The following is a 21,165-nucleotide window of genomic DNA, read 5'->3' as shown; positions in this document are numbered from 1 at the left end:
ATTTTCAACCCCCTTCCCTCCGCCCCTTGCCTATTGGGCAGTCTGGATAGAAAATTGTTGAAAACCCAAATCCAAGTACCATCTCATGAGAAATTTTAACTTTTTTGCACCCCCTCCCCCAACCCAAAAAAAAAAAAAAATAAGGAAGAAAGAAGAAAACTTCCAAGTACTTGAATAACCATGCATAGTAAAGAAAGGCTCTGTTTGAAACCCTTTTCCCCCACTCCCTACTGTACTAAAGGCAGGCTTTTTTATTTTTGTGATGGACCGTCTTTCATTTTCCCCAGATTTGTTTTCCCATTTTACCCCTTCTTTTATTTTTTTTCCTCACTCTGCTTTTTCAAAAAATGAAGCACCAAAATTCCACTTATATTCCTATACTACCTGCAACCCAGATGGAACAAAATCCGTATGCATCTCCGCTAGTTCTTCTGCTGCAGCAGAGGAGGCTGCATCACGATCACGTGGGTCTTAAGACGCTCCGTCAATGTCTACGGATCCATCACCTACCCTTTTTAGAGTGCTGTAACTCCTCACTTGTTCAACCCTTTTTTGATTCTCATATTGACCATGCGATACGGTTCAACACTTTTTGTCGCACATCATCTCACCCATCTGCTCAACCTCTGGGATTTTGATTTTCACAAGCCCACTTCACCGGCCTATAAATGAACCTGTCCTCTTCCACAAATCACCAACGGACGATGGTGCATAACTCTTTCTAAGAATTTTTCCCTCAAATTGCTCATCACTGACCCAAGAGCTTTGCCTCCAACGGTGCATTTCGACTCAGGCACTCCACAATGCAGACAACAACGGGTCCGTCTACCAGATCACGATTAAAGGTAAATTATCATTTTCTTCGTTTCTTACAAATGTACCCATAAGATCTCCCTCTTTTGGTTTGATCATTAGGTTAAGAATTTTATTTTTTAGATTCGGTGAGTGTATATTTGAGGAGGTAATTTAGGTTCAGTGGCTATATACTTGAGGGGATCTGTGATAATAATGACAATTCCATACAGGAAGAACTACCAAAAAAGTGCTTTGAGGAGCTTTAAGTTTATGTAACCATGATGGCATTTAGAACTTACATGAAATGCAACAGCGAAAAATACTATTGGGACAGAAAACAATACTATTCATAAAAACCAACTAGTCTAACTACCAGACTGAACCTTGGAACAAGAGATCAAACACACCACCATTGTAGATACATATGTTGTTGATGATGGTTAGAGAACACTGCCAATTATTACAGATCCATGTTCAGTACTGTGAAGCATTCTTATTACAGCACAGTATCGTATGAGCTCAGGCAGATGAAAAATAGACAAATGCACAAACCCACAGACAGTCACATTCTCAAGACTCAGAACAAGGATTTATACTCATTTTGGCCGGTCTCGCCAGTTAAGACCAACTTAACCATAGCATCGGATCGGATCATTGCAGCCTTTGCCGGAAGATTGTTTAAATCCAAAACGGCCCCCTTTCTCGAGGTACTGCTGATGGTATTCCTCTGCTCGGTAGAACTTCTTAGCAGGCAGAATCTCGGTTACGATCTTCCTGTTCAACAGATTCTGCTGATGCTCCAGAGACTCCCTTGCTGCCTTCTCTTGCTCAGGTGTGTAGAAGTATATACCAGATCTGTACTGCGTTCCCACATCATTACCCTGTGTTTATCAAGGATTTTCAAGCTGTTAGGATCTGTAAAGTGGCAAGGGTAAGAACAAATATTGAAGTAGGTTGACCCTTCAGATTTAGCATATGGGCATGCAAAAAGGAAAGGCTAGAAAAGTTGTCCTCTTTATTTTTTTCTTATTCATCTCTCTCCCTTTTTCACTTTTATTCCTCTATTTTCTTGGACAGGTGAGGGGGCTAGGCAGCTAAGCCTCTTTTTCAGACTTGCATATCCGATCTGATCCTACTGTATGAAAATCCAGTTCATCCTATGATTTTTTATGAAACTGAGACCCTATGTGACCAAAGTAGAAGGCAAAAACCAGCAATATGTAACTTATTCAAAGTATAAATTGGGAACTATTTCTGCAGTTTTCACAACCTACTTGTCAGGTTGCACATGCTCTAGACGAAGCAACAGTTTTTGGATAACATGTTTAGTAACAAAGGAACTTAACATGAAAGAAATTTATGACTTGGTAGCTATTTACCAAAAATACCCTGACAATTGACAACAGAAAAATCCATTTCATATCATTTCATGGATGCTAAATTCACCTTTTTATCTTTCCATTCTTTTCTTTATACATCAGCATCCAATGCTGGTCCTTCCAAAGCGGGAATGCTAAGAGGCATCCATATATGATCCTAACCTTCAATTAGTATGAATTGGCAGCTCTCAAGATCCAACTCTGTGCACTTGCACTCTTCAACCTAAGACTTTGAATGTCTGTTTATTTTAAAACAGACAAGTTTGAATGCATGTTTATAACAATGGTTATAATTCAGAGTAATGTAACTGAGCCAGAAATACACGGGGCCAAAAATTCATGGACCACCACGATAGAGGACAAGTTCTGAATAATTTTCACCCATGCAACTTCAGATTTCATCTAATAAATGTATGAACTGGATCTATGTTACCTTTCATAGTCCATCCAGAATGCATTAAACTATTGTTTTCTAGCCTTAAGAATACCACTTGTCCATAACACATCTATATATATATGTGTGTGTGTGTGTGTGTGTGTGTGTGTGTGTGTGTGTCTGTGAAGCAAATCCAATACGAAAATGGAGACATTTTATGATATGAATTTTCTTTTTCTTTTTCATTCTTTTGTGTCAAAGTAGAGAGAGAAGGAAATTAAACAAGGTACGAAAGAAGAATCTCCCTACATCTATCATACAAATGAGTGTAATCCTCACACCAACTAGACACTGACCAAAGGTAATTACTCTTATAACAATAAAATTCCCAAAAAATGACTTTTTTGCCAATACTCCTTGTAACCAAGTAATTTCGCCTACACTTAACAATCTTGGAATTTCAAACCAGACCACAAGATGAGGAAGTCCTCAAGACCCAGGAAAATACAGAACCCCATCTAAGTATCTAACAACAATTGAAGAGTCTCAAACAAAGGTGGTTATAATTACTAAGCCTACTCGGGACCAGACATTGTGCTTGCTGCCATTGTAATTAGTCATCTATGTACTAGACCAAGCACAGAAAAAAGAACCAGGAACTAGAAAGCACAAAAGACGAATCACCCAGGTGGTAGAACTTAAGCACATATCCCTTGTGACCTTAAATAGCATATTCGATACCCATATAACCTTATTTTCCCATTCTAGTTGAGCTTCGCATATCTCATGGGGGGAAGGCAACATCTTCTAGTTGACGAGCAATGCCTGAGCTCCAAGGAGAAATAGGTGCTGGGTTACTACTTTTCTTGCCTTAAAAGATTTTCTATATCTTTACCCCAATACAAACCACATAGGGAACATTTTTCAACATCCTTTTCCATATAAAACACACCACACCTTATCCAAACACTTTTAAACTAGGATCTTCAAAACTGTAGAAAGCCTTGAAAGAAACAATGGTATTTTGCTAATATATGCAGCAGGGACAAAAGCCACAACGATAAAGCAAAAAACAAGGAATCATCTCAGTTTCCTCTAGCGCCCTTGCATCAGGAGACTATCTTATGAGTAAGCGAGACATGTACTTCACCATTTTTAGAGAGGACAACCCAAGTATGAACAATGAGCTTAAGGAGATACCATATTGGTCCAGCAAGATACTATCGGTCTCCCAAGGAAATAATTCCTATAACACAGATGTTAATCCCTATGCACCACTCACAAACTGTTAAACCATCAATTCTCTTAAAAACTTATATTAATAGGAAAAGATCCCTATCATGTGTGGGCTTAAACTCTCCCTTAATAACTGAGGCCCAACATGTGGAATATTTAATTGAAATGGAAGATTAATTACGGAAACAGTGTTCGATATCAAGACCTTTGCTCTAATACCATGTTAAATCATCAGTTGTCCCAAAAACGTAAATTGATAGAAAATTGTGAATTTAATCATTTATTAATATTCTAACACAAACAACTAATAAAAGGCAAATCGGAGCTACTTTATCACCAATATATTTTTGAAAACACTGCCACCTCTAATCCAATCCATTATTTTCCTACAGAAGCAACCTATCAATAATGAGAAAATGTAATAGTGGAATCTTATTTCCAAAATGCCTCCAGATACCTCAAACCACACTACAGATTCTGTTGAGAATGAACAACACAGCTAAAAGAAAATTACTAATTTGACTTTCACTTTCTCCATAATCACTTAACTATCTCCATCTAATCCAATGTCCCTCTCTTCAAGTACAAATCTTATAGTCCTTAAAAAGCTAATTGTTAAAGAAACTTGCCATTCCCTTGTCATGCTCATTGACAGCTTTCTTTGCTTTCTCATGCTCGCTCCCCCGTCTAATATTTGCCCACATAAATAGACGCCATATTTGCTATCAAGTGTAGGCCTCAGTAACTGATTGCTAGAAGGATTGAAGAATCCAAGCAATATAGCAAAAATCTTAAGAGCATTTAATCAAGGGCTGGGCAAAATCAGTCGACCAATCTGAACCTGTTTGACCCAATGCAAACCACCTAATTGGGTCTGTTACTGACATCTGCTGGTCGGCGTCGATAGGCCGATTGGCCTACCAATGGGTGTCAGGTTTAGGTGCCAGTAAACTGACTCTTGGTTGAACTGACTAATCCCCCAACAGATACGACCAATCTTGCCTGTAATTTGGAATGCATCAATCAAATGTTTTCTACAACCCCATCAATGGCTTGCTCTTTTCACCAAATGTTTAAAAATATTAGTTGAATGATGAGAAAACCACACGTCCCATACTATAGGACCCAAATCCCAAGGAATTTTTCTTTGCATTGAAAGGATGTTACATGAACTCAAGGAAGAGTTTGTGGAGCCCTAGGACGTGCTTCTAATAATGAGCTTCTCCATTCCACTTACAATATCATGTTTTCTTTCTGATCAAGAATATATGCTTCTCAAACCTTTTCTCAGTAGGACCATATTTACTGAAGCTATGTTGGACTGCCATCAAGATGTTTTAGCATTTTAAATTTCACAGCAGAAGCTAAGGGATCGGGTACATCTAATACAGGAGCAAGGCAACAAATATATATTTTTCGGTTCAAGCAGCTGATTAAAAATCCTGCAACAAATAACTGCATAATTTAACAGTGATCAATGTTCATGATTTTGGATAAAGAAGCAAGCGAGAGCTCTAATGTAGGGGAATTCTTAATTTTGTTTATATTTATAGCAGTAGTCAGCATTCTGGCGAGAAAGTACCATTATAAGCCATAGAAGAATTTTAAAATGCATAAAATAAACAGCAAAAGAAAAATTGAAGCTAGGTTTTGCCATTAGCATGTCCTTAGAAGAATCTAACACTCCCATACAAGTGTAGACGAAAACTATATATGATAAAATTAAACCGCAACTAAAGCCTATATTGATTTAAAACGTCCATGTGATGGAACAGAAAATGACAATGGAAGAATCCACAAAAAGTGCTCCCAGGATCAAGACCATTGGGTAATAAAAAACTTAAAGCAGACCCCTTTTTTGTAATACAAAACAAAATGCACTTACACGTATCAGAAAAATGCGAATGAGTAGCCAAAACATTAAAGAAATTTAAGAGTATCATGTGAATCAAGATGAAAAAGTAGGCCCATCAATAGTCCTATTTCCAGAAGCATATAATCAAACCATATAACACAATATGTATGCAAATATAAAATTTCAAACACACATTAAAAGTTTCTACACAGTCATATCCATCTCCAAGAATTCCCCTAGTAAATTTCATAACTTAACATCTTCCCAATACTGGAAGACTGGACAGCCTAACAACAGGGGGCACAACAGGAAAAACACATCCTCCTATTAAATTGATAATAACGGCTAAGGGAAACACAACTGAAGTCAAAAAGGGTTGTTTCAATATGGTCGGAATGGTGATATATTAAGAGAATAATCCAGATGCCATCTTAAAACAGACGGTTTTGAAGTTTCTCTTGAATAATCCATCCATAGAATTTAAAAATAAAGGAAAAATAACCGCATATTAATTAAAATAGGTGGATCAAGTAGCGAATTGACCGACATACCTCAGATACAATGCACTTCATAGCTACTCATTTCCTTTCCGATTAAAAAAAAAATCAATAAGCCCAAAACCAGGAAAATGCCAAATAACATTGCTTGAAAAATCCGCAGATAGATCCACGAGAAAAAAAAAATACAGATATAACCACTAGCTAGAGGACATTACAAAATAACCACAAACACAGAGGCATCTACAGAGCTCACCAACTAAAAGCTATGAAAATGAAAGCTCGTCAACCCAGCTTAGTCTAAAAATTGTTAAAAAGTAACCACAAAACAGAACTTGAAAATATCAGCAAGGAAAACAACCAGAACCTAGAAAAAATCAATCTTCAATCTCAGAACAATTTAATCAAAACCTAAGAATTATTAGTACAATCAGGGACAAATCAACCATCAATTCCCAAAATATTAGCAACCAAACCACCAAAAAATTCAAGGCACCCATAAGATATTAGACCAAACATCAATTCCCAAAATACTAGACCATACTAGACACCCATCAATTCCCAAAATATTAGCAACCAAACTAGCAAAAAATTCAAGACACCCATCAGATACTAGGCCAGACATACATGGCAAATCAATCAAAGCTCATCAAATAAGCGAAAGCCAGATGAGATTTCTTCACATTTTAACACCAAGACGCAAAAACCCAGCAAACCCACCTGCCGATTGAGCGTGGTTGGGTCATGCCTTGCCCAGAACACGTCGAGCAGAGCGTCGAAGCTGCACTCCTTGGGGTCGAACTGGACCCTGACGACCTCGGAGTGGTTGGAGGTGCCAGAGCACACGTCCTCGTAGCTGGGATTGTGCAGGAACCCCTGGGTGTACCCGACCTCGGTCTTCGTCACGCCAGGGACTCTCTGGAATGCCAGCTCGACCCCCCAGAAGCAACCAGCCCCGAACTGCGCGAACTGCTGGCCCGGGGCCGGAACGTCGTCGTCTGGGCCCTGCGCAATTGAGGCGTCCCCTGCGGATTGTGCGGCCCTAGGGGAGCCGAAGCCGAGCTTGTTCAAGAGGTTCATGGTGGTCGTGAATGGTTTTGAGAGAGGTCTAAGGGGTCTGTGTCTGGACTTGGAGAGAGGATTAAGGAAGGGTTTCCGGAGTGAGGAGCAGCAGAGGCCGACAGATGAGGTGGTGGTGGTGGCGGTAGTGGTGGTGGTGGTGGTGAGGAAACGGGTGGACGAGGCTAAGGTTTTGAGCATCGTGGTAGGTGACGTGTTTTGCGTATAATTTTTAGTATAACTAACCTCCCGGCTATATATATAATATATCTAACAAACAAAAAAAAAAAAAAAACCTCCCAGCTATGTGCGGGGGAGTGTGTATTTAATTTATTTATTTAATCTATTTAATCGGAAATAGGGTTGAACATTCCCTTTTCCTTTTTAGCTTTTAAGGTTTCTTCTGCTATAAAATAATATATAAATAATACCATGAGCAATGAAGGAAGAAAAGAAAAGAAAAAAAAAAAACTCAAGGGAAAGGATAAGAAGAAGGGAGGCCAATAAAAAAAATATAAAAAAAAAGAAATAAATAAATAAATTTTATTATTTTAGAAATATTCAAACTCTCTCTTTGACCTTTGAAGTTTGTAAATGTTGTTGATGTACTGAATTTCTAATTTTGACAAGGTTGCTTCTTTCAATTCCCAGGTAGGGAGGTTTGCCATATATTCATTCTTTTACCAAGTCTAAATCAATGAGAAATGATTCTCTTAAATCTTTCACATATCTCTTTCATATCTTATCTTATTTTACATGTCATTGTTTTTTTTTTAATATATATCACTAAAAGTTGGTTAATAAAAAAAAAAATAAAATTGATGTCATGTAGGATAAAGTGTGAGAGAGGTATATAATGAATGATGTAGGAAAATCATTGCTCTTGAACTAATAGCACGTTGCCGCATATGAGAATTATCATAGAGTGATTTGTAATTATAGTTTATCAAAAAAAAAAAAAAAAACACAAAAAGAATGTAAAGGTAGAGATCCATCCCGATATATAGACCACCCCCTTCTTCAAGAGTGGAGACCCATTCAGCCGAGAAATTTTATACTTTTCAAAATGTTTTTCAAATGATGTTACAATTCTATGTAATTTATTATCTTAGAAGATGTGTCATAATCTAATAAAATTATATCAGATCATTTGAAGAGAATTTTTGAGAAGTATAACATTTTTTTCTTCCTTTGTAGGCCAGGTCGGAGGTCCAGCCCTATTTCCAAACCTAGTTAGTACTCTCAACTTTTTTTCTTTTTTTTTGAAGGGAGAATGTCTTCATTTTATTAATAATCCCAAAGGGTAACATAATTACAATCAAACTACCAATACAGAGGCATAGAAAATCAAATACCCCACTACAGTTACCTTAAAACTCAGAACATATTGATAGTTGCTACAAATAAACCTAGCCAACAGAAGTGTGCCTCTGCGTTGAGATATGAACCTCTACTTGCACTATGGAGTCGGTCACAATCTGTGCTTAAACACAATGACCAGGCTAAATCTAACCCAGAGCAGACTATCAAATACATTATGTTAAAAACAAGCTGAAAAACATCCAAAACAGACTCTGCGGTCGAAAGGAGCACCACCGAGGACGGTGCGTGTAGCACACGCGCCGCCGACAGAAGATCCCCTGCAGCAGTCGAGCACCAGAAACCTCCGAGCGCCACCAAACATGGCAAAATGTACGGAACGTGGCCATCACGAGCTGCTCAAGATGTGAAGAACACCCTGGCACGTGATGACCATGCGCCGATCACCGATGAGCTTTTCGGCCGAAGGAGGCATCGGCAAAACCAGAGGACGGCGACGAGCAAGGCGGGAGGGCACGTCTCGACGAAAGGGTTGCGAAACAGCACAGATCTGGCCTCAAAGATTGATAAAAACTGAAATATAGCCAAGCCATTCCGCCAACGACCGGCGGACTCACCCCCTCCAGAGCCTCTATGGAGTGTTTTCCTGCTACAACTAGAGAAAAACTAAAAAAACTAAGAAAACTACATAAACTTCCATAGTCCAAGAGGACTAAAACCACCACTGGAACAAGTTCGGGGGGACTCAAAACTCCACAGCCCTAATGGCTGGGAGACTCTAGCCTCCATTGGAACAACCCAGGGAGGAACAAAACTTCTCTAGCCCTAAAAGGGCTAAGAGAGGATGCAAAGACCGGGAGGAGGGAGGCATCCCTCCCCCGGCAAACGACTCCCCTACTGAAGAAGACTTTCTGGAAAGAGGAGAAGAGCTGAGAGAGTAGCAGGGGCAGATAGATACGGTAGTTGACACAGCTAGTACTCTCAACTTAAGTACTTATAAACTATCATTTATTTAATTATTATTTTTTTTAGATTATAAACTACACAAATTTTCTTTCATAAATATCCACGTATTCTCTTAAATTGCTTTAAAATTATTGTTTTGTCTATAAAATATTATAATATGGTCTTAATCTCAAAATTAAAACCTTTTTACTCAGGGATTAAAGTTCTGGGTGCTACAAGGTCGACCTTAATTAATTAATTAGCCCATCAGAGAGGTAATTAAGTAATGTTCCTCCCTTTCTAAAATTATTTATTTTATATACATGTTTCCTTATACTTCATGATGGTTTATTTAATGAATATTCTGTTTAATATATTGTTCACATGTTTCATATAAATTAAACTATATTTTATGCATGAAATGTTTTAATTAAATCCTAAAAGATATATTTATATATTGTCACTCAAACTCTATATATGATGGGTCCCTTACATGCAAATTTTAGGAAGTTTCTAAAAGTAAGGGAAATTTTCAAATAAGTAAAGCTTCTTGATAAAGAAATTAAAGTTTTTGAAAGAGAGAGAGAGAGAGAGAGAGAGAGAGAGAAATTGAGAGGAAAGAGAGAAGGCACAACAAAATATTAGAGATGGGATGGAGGTACGATATTAGTGTTAACCATCACTATGTTTTGTCATGTCGAGGGCACATAGTGTTAATCAAGTGGCCCATGCATGGCACGCCCACGGCCACAAGTAACAACAGGTCCTTTAGGATTACCCGCAATTACATGCATATAGTGCGTAATTGCATGTAAATCAAACTCTTCCACAAAGTCAGAAGATATACGCATCGATCTCAACACAGATTATAGCAAAACAAATCCTGCTCGATCTTAGCAGCAGTTAGAGTACTGTTTGTGTGTAGTGGTGAACCAAGAACATTGGCAATCTAACCCAAGCCATTGGGTCTCATGCATATATACACTCGTGATATTGATTTTTGTTCAGACACATATATATAACGTAACAAGAGATACTAGATATGATATGTTGACGCATCATAATATAATTATTGACATAATTATTATTTTTTTATTAAACAAAAAATACAAAATTATGTAAATGGGTTGAAGTCTGGTTTTGTATTTTTTATTTAAAAAAATTAAAAAAAAAAAAAGAAGCTAATAGTTAGTACGCGCCTTTAGGTTGCAAAACTTGCAAATTATTATTTCTCAACGTAACATACGTAGCATGAAAATAATTAAATACAAATTAAACAACTGCATGCGTCCGAAATATAGAAAGTAAGTAAAAGTGTACAAAATAAAATAATAATTAGAAGACAAATGTGTGCCCTCATTACATCGATCGCAAGCAGCCAGAAGCTGCAAATTTGATTAAATACTCAAATTAAAACCAAAAGAAACCTTAAAAAAATGGGAAGTGTGTGTGTGTGTGTATATATATATATATAATATTTTTTAACGTAAATATTCATATTTGCAACACCCATAACACTGCAGACGCCGTAAAAGCTAGAGAAAATGGCATAAGAGAATCCCATCCGCCATGCAAAACCCCGCCGGACGTAGGATTAATGTTGCTCTTTGTAGAAGGCTGTGGAAGAGTAGCCGCCCCTTGGTCTTGCTGAGGTGCATTGGCAGGAGAATATGCTTGATTGTTTTCTACATTTACTTGCAGCTTCATCCCCCCAAGGCAATATAACTTGTTACCAGATATGAAATACCTCGGACCAGGTTTCGACAACGTTATAGTTGTGTTCCCGTTTGTATAGGATCTCAATACATTGGTCGTGTTGCATTTGTTGAAATTCTCTTTCGTCACTTCCTCTAGATCATTGGAAGAAGAAAATTGGAACACTGCCAAAAAAAAAAAAAAATGCAGCAAAATCGTCTCTGTAAATTTCACATGAAAGAACAAAAGGGTTTACTTTTATTATATATATATAGTCGTCTCTGTAAATTTCATGTATAAACTTGAAAGAACAAAAGGGTTTACTTTTGTTATATATATATATATATATATATATATGAAACTTCGAACTTTCGTTATATTTGCAATTATCTCTTAAACTTAAAAAACTTTCAATTTAATGTATCTATATATCTATAATTTATTTTCAATTTCACTCTTCCATTAGGATTTTAACTGAAAATCTTAATGGAGGGTGTTAAAAATTTCAAAATCCTCGTCATTTTTAAGTATTGGTCTGGATTTAACAGAATTTGCCAAATTACACACACCTAAATCTTTGAAAAATGTTATATATATTGACAAGATTTAACGAAAAATTTGAATGGAGGAGTGAAATTAAAAAAAAAAATAGTTAAAGATCGATATACTAAATTGAGAGTTTTTTTTAAGTTTAGGGGTAATTATAAAAGCAACAATAATTAAGGAGGTTAAGTAAAGTTTCTCTTTAAAAAAAAAAAATTAAATTAAAAACTTTATAATTTATAATTTAAAGAGAGAGAGAGAGGAAAGAATACATGCCTATAACATCGCCAACGTAAAATGTCTTGCCAGTCTTCCACGTTTCAAGATCAGTGCTTATGTCCCAGCCAGAATTACCCCCCACGACGTACGTTGTAGCGGCGCACGTTAGTGCCAGGCTAAGGAAGACAAGAACAGAAACGTGAAGCCTCTTCGCCATGAATGAAAAAATTGGATGAAATATGAGAGAGCCCAATAGGTGCCCCCACAGCTCTGAAATATATACGTGAACAATCGCCTAGTATTAGATAACCTAACTTTGGGCGAAGAAAAATATATAAAAAAGAAGAAGAAGAAGAAGGATAACCTAACTTTGGAATATTTGAGAATGACTTGTGCTTGTGGAGCATTAGTATTACACGTTTGAGAGAAGGGACAAGCAATTGCCCTATCCACCCTTTCACTTCAACTGTCTTTTTTGCTATACTTCATGGTATTTTGGTGGTTTCTAGGCATAAGAGGGGTAAGAATCATTGGTGGAAATTTATTAGGTATGTCTACAAAAGAAAACGATTTAAAGAATAAGAAAGAAAAGAACTTCCATTTGACTTCTATTTGAATAGGGGTAGTAATCCATCAAGTATTCATGAATTTCTTCCGTTTTGCCTATGCATTGAACAATTAATGCATCTAGCTAAGTTGTCCATTTCATTTGAAGTTAGTGTATTTGATGGTATATATATATGATGTCACATTATTTAATTTGTTTAAAAGGCATGTTAATGTAGATATTATGTACACTATTAAATGTATCATTTTTATTTCATGACCGTAAAGTGAATACTATTCATTTTATTTGAAATGGATCGAGAGGATCGTATTCCCTTTAATATATATATATATATATATATTATATTGTTATACGAACAAAAAAAAAACTTTTAAAGAAGCTTCTTACAACATGATGTAAGTGGTCCGGAAAATGGACAGTGCATAGGACAAAGATTTCTTATTATTAGTTTGCTCGAATTTCATAGAAATCCGATTGGACAACTTAAGAGAAGGAGGTTGTAGATTCATTTTTTTTTTTACGACCTAAAAAATGTAAGACCTACCTATCCGAAATAAGTGTGCCTTAGCTTGTTTCTCTTTTCTTAAACTGTTCGAATTTTTATGAAATTTGGACAGCCTAATAACAAGAATCCTATTCCCATATACAATATACCTGAAGAAAGAAAACGTTGTCTAATATAAAATATCTCCAAGCTGTTTTTTCTTTTTTTTTTAAAAAAAAAAAACTTTTAAAAAGACATTTTTTTAGAGGAATGATTGAGAGGGGACACTTAACCATTCCCTCTCGACCTTCCCTCCTCTTTAGAATAAAAAAATCAATCTTTAATAAAAAGAAATAGAAAAACAATAAAAGAGTATATTTTTTAATTAAAAATAATTTTTTTAATCAAAAGAGGACCCTCTTAATCATTCATCTTTTTCTTATTTTTAATTGAGTATTTAATGCAATTGCTTTCTTTAAATGGGTCATAACATTCTTTATTAAGCCTCCACTTTTGGAGCTGTGATTGATGAGAGTGAATTGAAAATGTGGGGCTTCCTTCATCGTTTTAATTTGGACCAATTAGGACGGTCTCGGTTGGGTGGGTGAGAATACATCGTCCATGATGAGATGCAGCCCCATTGAAGATTAATCCATATTATAATTGAATTTGGTAGGGGGAGGTTGAAACAAAAGTTCGTTGGTACGTACTTGATTGGTAGGCAGTTAAACAATTCGCAACTCCATGTCGATCCTTTATTGATTTATCAATTTCGATACCTTGTTGTGCAAGAAACAGCTAGAGGGAGATAAGACCCAGGGTAGTTCAACTTGTTTAGATGGTAGAATTACCTAATCTAGATGGTACTTTCAAGATCCAAAATAATAGTTTTTAATAATTTAGTTTCAAAAGATTTTGAATTAGTTAATTATATTTAATATCTAATTTCATGCATAATTTTCTTTAATTTCTTGGATATTCCAAATTGTTTTTAATTAGTAGGTCAACAGTACATTGACATCGAGGGCGGAAGTATGTATGCCCCTGGGAGGACTAATGTCCCCCAAAAATTTTAAAATTGCCTTCAAAGTTTTTATTTTTTTTCCTTAAAATTTGTGATATTTTTATGAAATGTCCTCCCAAAACTAAATTTTTACCCCCGTACTTTTATTTTTTAAAATTTTGTCCCCCACCCTTAAATGTTTAGTTCCGCCCCCAATTGACATAATGTTTCAACTAAAGCAAGCACACAAAAAATCCTAAGGCATGATTTTCTTGCTAAGTAAGAAATATACAAAAATGGAGAGAGAGATGTGAGTCATAAGCAAATAGATAGTTAGCATATGGCTTCACTTTCAAAGGCTAAACCCAGCTTTTATAAGGGAGTGGTTCTAAATTTCTAATGGAACGATTATGGGTGAATAATGTTATTCTTCATACTTATTTCATACTTACCGATGTAATTTGTTTTAAATAATTTTTTTTATTTTTTTAAGTGACTAACATAAAAAGTAGCATTCTTTTATTTTCTTCTCCCTGCATCCTTAATGCTATGTATTGATAGAGGAAATGACTCATGTTTTAACTTAGCTACAATGTTTTAGTTTTATCCATTTGGCTTCAAAAAGAAGGCAATTATGAAGAAGGCTAAGCATATACCATACTGCATAAAAGACTAGGCCAAGAATTTTAAGCCCATTCACCACATGAGGCATGGCCCATAAATTGTGGCTATTATAACTAGTATCTATAGACACATTGGAATACCTAAAGGCTAAACAGAAAACATGATGACAGGGACCATATCACATTGAACAACTACTAGTGTGAATAATTTCAGTTTAGTGATTACAACATCTCAATTTTATGACTGGTGAGAGGAATTGGCATACTTGAAAATGTTGGATTTCAAGGAAATCTCTAAACCAATATCTCATGCCAAATCATTGAAAAACATAACGAATGAGACGTACTTATAGCCATTGAAGACGAAGAATGCATCGATTGTTTATTTTTCACGTACAAAACCCTCTTTCAAGTGTCTCACATATATCATTGAAAAACATAATAAATGAGACGTACTTACAACCATTGAAGACGAAGAGTGCATCGGTTGTTTATTTTTCATGTCCAAAACCCTTTTTCCAGACGTCTCACATAATGATAGGATGTGTATGAGTAAGTGCTAACATTTAGAGATGAGACATCAACCACATATTTATAAAGCCCTTACTCCATCTTGGCCAATGATAATAATATAAAATTACAAAAGGGCCTTTAAATTGGTTTATACACATAGGATTTAACTCGTACCACTTTAACACACGTGACTGTAGGGATGTAAACGAAGCAAAGCTACCTGTGAGCTCGTTCGGGCTCGGCTCGTGCGCGACTCGGTTATTAAATGAGTTACTTGTGAACACGAAAATATACTTGATTATTAAACGATATAAACATGTATAAAACTTAGCTCTCTCGTTTATATGGTTCTAAATCTTAGAATTTAGGTGATATACTGATAGGGCATAGTGTATCTTCGTTATATAATGTAAATTATGTAATAAAGATATGATTCATCATTTATATAAACAAGACAACAACACTTATTTTGTATGACTAGTGACTAAGTATGATCTAGTTATGTAAATTATATAATATGATATAAAGATTCATATGTGATATAATTAAGTGTGTATATATATATACAATGTTATAACTATAAATTATAGTCATATAATGTCACATAATTCCTAAATTCTAACTTATAAGTATACAATTCATAGTAATGTGAACTATAAAGATTAGGAACTAGTGGTAACTTGGTTACTTTATCACAAAAGATCGATATTTATTTTTTCGAGCTGAGTTGAGCTTAATTTTTAATTTTTAAAACTCATCATATGAGCTCGAGCTCAACTTGAACTTGTGATAAATAAGCTCGAGAACAGCTCGAGCTTGTGATAAAAAAGTTCGAGCTCGACTCAAGCTCGTGATAAATTTAAATGAGCCAAGCTTTGACATGTATTACTTGCCCGACCTTGGCTCGTCTACATCCCTACACGTGTGATAACCAAAAAATTATGCTTATGGAGATATGTCAATAGCTCTCGATCATATTATTGCATTGATTACACTTAATTGACCTTACTGACACCACTCATATCTTATTTGACAATATACAATTTATGATTATATGAGCTATGTAGGCCTATTTATACAAAATTTCTAACATTCTCTTACCTAGGCCACATAGGTCATTTTGAAAATTAGATATTGTAATCTTTATTATCTCAAACTTTTATTACCAAAGTTTGTTAGTGTCATCTCTAAAACAATATTTTTCATTGAAAACATCAATATAGGATCATGGTTGCCTTTGTCATACTTCTCGTGATATTATGTCTATTTTCAACTGGACCAAATTTATGACTCAAAATGAGTCCCATATTATTCTTTCTTTCTTTTTTGAGTGGCCCATATTATTCTTTCAAACCTTGTATGTAACCACAATTTGAAATATATGCAACTTTATTTTAGAATATATATCAATAAATGCTTCTCCTATGCATAATTTTTTTATGCCACCAATGGTTTTAGCACATTTTTTTGCTTCACATTTTTTTATCCCTCTTAATTAGGATGCTGTGCTGACAATGGGCCTTACCTCATAACCCAAATTAACCATATTTTGTGCCATTATTTATTGAAGTCTTTACAATTACTTTGCATACATAGAGATTGCAACAACTTCAAATGACCAACATATACATGCAAGAAATTCAACAAATTCGAGGACCAAATTATCACTTGAAGCGCTAACCACTATACCAAGAATATAAAGATCACAAGACCCAACAACTCGAAATCCAGTGAAACTCGGATGACTTTAAACGAGTCTTCCCCGCCATCCACATCCTCCAGACTCTAACAAAGTCAACCAAAGAAACAACTGTTCCTAACGAGTCAAAGACGGTGATCGACCGAGTGACCCATCAACGCAAAACTCCAAATGATTTGAAGATGGTGACCCGTTGTTAACGAGTCAGCGTCAACTCGGAACTTGGTCCTGCTCCAACTCATTGCACATGGTGGTTCAGTGATTGACAAACAAAATCAAAGTCGCGCGCTCAAGCTCGTAAAATTAAGTAACAAATCGCATGAAAGAATTAGAGGAATTAGGGAAGTTTGAGTGATTGAGATGTGCATATTTGAAATGGAATTAGGAGATGAAACCCTAGAAGTATGTAATTTTTTATTTTTATTTTTAGTAAAGCATATGACCACATGACATGTTTTGATTGGTTTGGCGTGAAAACCTATTAGTTTCATTGACAAGGAAAAATAATAAAAATGAAGTAAAAGATGGACTCACGAAAGTACCATCTCAAACCTAGGTAGAAAAAAAAAATGTTAAAAAACAGAGACTGAAAGGGTATTTAACCTTCAAAAAAAATAAAAAAAAATAATGTGAACCATTTCCATAGGTGAGTTTTTGTTTTAAGTTTTCTCTTCTCAGAACAAATATAGTAGTTGTTGCTTCAGTTTTCGAATGGTGACGTGTCAGCGTATGATTGGTCCTCTGTTGGATTGGGTATTCGAGCGGGTCTGCCAAACTCCGTATGTCGTTACCTACATAATAATAAAAGCTTGTCGGAAGTTGGTCGACAACGCCTCATTCGATGGTGAAATCAGTGAGGGTTTTTTGAGAAGGAGAGTAAATGCTATCAGAGAAGTTAGGTATTATCGGATTTATGGCTTCTATTTATACCACCTATTTTTTATGAATTTGTGCGTGTGAGCTGTCCGAATCTCCAGTTTACTATTTACTTAGCGTAGGTAAACAGTGACCAAATGTGACATGATCGACAACCATTTATGGCGTTCTGACCTCTTGGCATGATGAGCCGACCTGAGGAGCAATACGTGATGTTTGCCATCCGCCTTGTCTTTTGACCTGATTTGACCATTTAATCTTTTGTCTAATAAATGTTCAAAGATCTTAATAAATGCGGGAATCTTCTGTCTCGAACTCTTTGTAATTGTTAACGAGGTGCGCACTTTATGCAATTCTTTGCCGAGGTGCCCTTGTTACAACCATGAAGTTCCAAACACTAAGCGGTTCTAATGGCTTGGTATCGGCTTCTCTCCGAAGAGTCAGTCTTCTACCCGAACAAGAACTTCGCCATTCCGAGAAGGTCTCACTATCTGAACAGGAACTCATTATCCAAAGAGGATATGATTAGTTGATTGGGCCAATCTACTAGGCTTGGTTGGGCTGGGCCACTCCAGATACCCATTTTCGGTTTGGGTATAGATAATTACCCAACATTAGTAAACACTTTAACCGAAAAGTAAAATATAGGAATTTGAGATATGAACCGGATGCATTTCGGTTTCTGGAAGCTTCAACCCTATTTATGGGAATATTTTAAAAATTTGACAAATTCCGACCTTTATCACCAAAAAGAGAGAAAAAATTTGGCCCCCAAATGCGTAAAAAGGATATGTTCACACCAAGGCCGGCCGGTTGCAGACACACGCAGATCGGAAAAGGTCAAAAAGCTAGATCCAGTCAATCTATTATGCCACACAATCACACAAAACAAGGGCAGTCAAAGCAAATAAGTTTCAACACATCACCCAAATACAAGCCACTTTTCTTGGACTGAACGTACAGCTTTCTTTCTTTTAGACAGACACGTCCCATTACTTCTCATTCTTCTTTCTTCCATTTTTGTTCTTGACAAGGAAAATTCAAGCATGTATAGATCGGCGAGCTGGAGCCGCGTCTCCGACGATCAGTACTTCATGCATGGGTCGTCACCCTCGCCTAATGAGCCGGCGAGCCTGAGACTGACACCTTCCTTTGAAGGCAATGAGCTGCCTGTGTATGACCCTATCGCCGAGTTAGCTAAGAAGGAGAGGGCACGTGTCAAGTTTGCTGAGAATGCTGTGCATGTTATACCATTTGTCCTCCTCCTCTGCGCCATTATTCTTTGGTTATTTTCTAATCCAGGTAAATTACTGGTGGCGGAATCCCAATTTTCTCTTTTCGTTTTAGGGTCCGTTTAGGTTTAATATTTCATAACGTACAGTTAGACCTTTAAAATTGCATGTTAATATTTAAAATTATGCGTTTTTAAAAAACTATTCTATTGGCTACGATTTGAAAAAGTAATTTTCTGCGTTTTCAAATTGTAATTTTTAAAAAAACGCAATTATTAAACGATTTATTTTCTACAATTTAATTTAAAATTATACTTTTTATCTACAAATTCGTAATTTCAAGCACACCATTAAAAGAAAATAATGTAATTTTGTTTTTTATTTTGTTTTGATCGATCTTTTTGTCTGCTTTTCAATTATCTATATTCTATTATAAATTGGATCATGAAATCATGAGATCATATCCGTAAAGCTGGGTGGAAGTAGGATTTTAGATGATGGGACGTAATTGAAAAATAAAAATTTTAAGGGTAAAAAGTTTACTCTAGGGTCAAATACATAAAAAACCATAAAATTAAAAAAAAAAAAAAAATTAGAAATTTTTAAATTTTTTTGAGAGGAATTCTATCCAAGCTATAGGGACAGTTCCGCCCCAGTGTAAAGAAAATTAACAATTTGTGTTACACCATTCTTAGGCTAAATAACACCAAAAAGAACAGCTCTATTTTGTGATTTAGGCTAATTAGCCATTTTATAATAATCAGATCAGTTATCAGTAAAAAAAGTAATATATTTGCAACGACAAAAGAGTCGTTGCTGATATAATATAATTAGCAACGAATTTGTAGTTGCCAATGGCAACCACCAACTGTGGAGTCAACATTTGAGATTTGGGAGCAAAATATAGGAGGGCAAAATTAAAAAAATAAAAATTTAAAAGTGAATTTTTTTTTTTTTTTAAGAAAAACTTTGAGAAGCCTCGAGGTAGCACCACCCCTTACAACCACATTGTCGCTAATGGGTTCCTGCAACATCTGGTGCACGAAAATTTTTTATTAGCAATGACCTTATTGTCATGGCGAATGTAATATATTTTTGTAGCATTAGAACATTCACAACAGCTTCTTTATAACCCATTACCTTCCTTACATATAAAAAAAATATCAAAAAAACCACCTACAACAGATAATCAAATGCTACAGTTCTACCAATTTGTAGAGAACGAAAAGAGTCCATTATTTTAATGCAAAATATTTGTTTTTCCTCTCTCATCTCTCATCTTTTTGCTTTTTATTTGTGCAAACTTATATTTGTAAGGAAAGAATATTTAATTGATATAAGAAAAAATAAGAGAAGTTATTGTGGAGTGTATTTGAATAGGAAAGTAAAAAGTAGTTTTGTTCCCTAAATTTAAAGAAAATCAAAGAAAAATTTAGTAAATGACAAATTTGGGTCGTTGCACAACGTACCCAAAAGTTGTCGCTAATAAGTTAATTAATCACTAATGATCAAATTTCTTAATTATAGGAAAAGGTTTTTTTTTTTCCTTTAATGTGCCGTGTCTTCTAGGCAACCAAACAAGACCGAGTGTCACTTGATGTGGGATTATGACATGTTTCTTTGTTATTATGCAGAGGTAGATGTGGGATTTAAGGCTGATTCGATGATGGGAAGAATCGAGGGATTGTCACTTGATGGAGAATTCGACAATGATAGTGATGGTACTCAAACTGGAGTTTTACCGATACTGGATTTGGGGGACATGGACTCGCCGAAACAAGTCAGATATTCAAGCAAATCGGGCCAAAGATTCAAACGAATCGGCCGATAGATTCAAATGACGGCTTTCATTTTCCTTGAGTAATTAATCACACTACTATGCACCTGCATCTTGCCCAGAAAAAGTAAAGATTGGAACCCAATCAAATTTGTGGGAATTTCCATTTTGATCACACGCAAATGCAGCACATTGCTTTAGACGTTTAGTGGATAGAATAAATGACTATTTTATTAAGACAAATAATAGGTGGTTTTTTTTTTTTTTTTTTTTTTTTTTTTTTTTTAATTTTTTTTTATTATTATATTAAAATAGAATAATGGAGAATGAAATAACATTGGAACACCTATTCTCGTGACCACTTGGGAATGACTTGAAAATAGAATAAAGAGGGCTCAATAATATAATTTCTTTGGTGATTCGGTATTTAAAGTTTCTGCACTAGAAGAAGAACTTCCCTATTAAGGACTC

The 21,165-nt window shown here is 35.6% G+C and overlaps 3 protein-coding genes across 3 annotated transcripts; 1 reads left to right on the top strand and 2 right to left on the bottom strand.

Annotated features, from left to right (window-relative positions):
• Positions 1–1,120: 1,120 nt before the first annotated feature.
• LOC133870711 (peptide methionine sulfoxide reductase A1-like) lies at positions 1,121–7,438 on the bottom strand. Its single transcript, XM_062307903.1, has 2 exons — positions 6,859–7,438; positions 1,121–1,676 (listed from the first exon to the last, which is right to left on the bottom strand). The coding sequence occupies exons 1-2, from the start codon at positions 7,396–7,398 to the stop codon at positions 1,425–1,427; spliced, it is 792 nt and encodes a 263-aa protein (XP_062163887.1). The 5' UTR covers positions 7,399–7,438; the 3' UTR covers positions 1,121–1,424.
• A 3,296-nt stretch (positions 7,439–10,734) lies between these two features.
• LOC133871266 (stellacyanin) lies at positions 10,735–12,189 on the bottom strand. The gene is made up of 2 exons (XM_062308673.1): positions 11,977–12,189; positions 10,735–11,342 (listed from the first exon to the last, which is right to left on the bottom strand). Exons 1-2 carry the CDS (start codon positions 12,134–12,136, stop codon positions 10,957–10,959), a joined length of 546 nt encoding a protein of 181 aa, XP_062164657.1. The 5' UTR covers positions 12,137–12,189; the 3' UTR covers positions 10,735–10,956.
• Positions 12,190–18,731: 6,542 nt separating this feature from the next.
• Positions 18,732–20,823, top strand: LOC133870295 (uncharacterized). The gene is made up of 2 exons (XM_062307387.1): positions 18,732–18,987; positions 20,552–20,823. The coding sequence occupies exons 1-2, from the start codon at positions 18,732–18,734 to the stop codon at positions 20,746–20,748; spliced, it is 453 nt and encodes a 150-aa protein (XP_062163371.1). The 3' UTR covers positions 20,749–20,823.
• The last annotated feature ends 342 nt before the right edge of the window (positions 20,824–21,165 follow it).

The sequence above is a fragment of the Alnus glutinosa genome, chromosome 6 (genome assembly GCF_958979055.1).
Source record: "Alnus glutinosa chromosome 6, dhAlnGlut1.1, whole genome shotgun sequence".
NCBI lineage: Eukaryota > Viridiplantae > Streptophyta > Magnoliopsida > Fagales > Betulaceae > Alnus > Alnus glutinosa.
Note: the sequence above shows the minus strand (reverse complement) of the source record. Positions and strands in the feature narration are given on the sequence as shown.

Coding starts and splice junctions, on each gene's coding strand:
- LOC133871266 (XM_062308673.1), bottom strand. CDS start 12,136: ATGGCGAAGAGGCTTCACGTTTCTGTTCTTGTCTTCCTTAGCCTGGCA. Junction 11,343..11,976: donor TTACGTTGGCGATGTTATAG/GCATGTATTCTT, acceptor TTTTTTTGGCAG/TGTTCCAATTTTCTTCTTCC.
- LOC133870295 (XM_062307387.1), top strand. CDS start 18,732: ATGTATAGATCGGCGAGCTGGAGCCGCGTCTCCGACGATCAGTACTTC. Junction 18,988..20,551: donor TTGGTTATTTTCTAATCCAG/GTAAATTACTGG, acceptor GTTATTATGCAG/AGGTAGATGTGGGATTTAAG.
- LOC133870711 (XM_062307903.1), bottom strand. CDS start 7,398: ATGCTCAAAACCTTAGCCTCGTCCACCCGTTTCCTCACCACCACCACC. Junction 1,677..6,858: donor CAACCACGCTCAATCGGCAG/GTGGGTTTGCTG, acceptor TGATAAACACAG/GGTAATGATGTGGGAACGCA.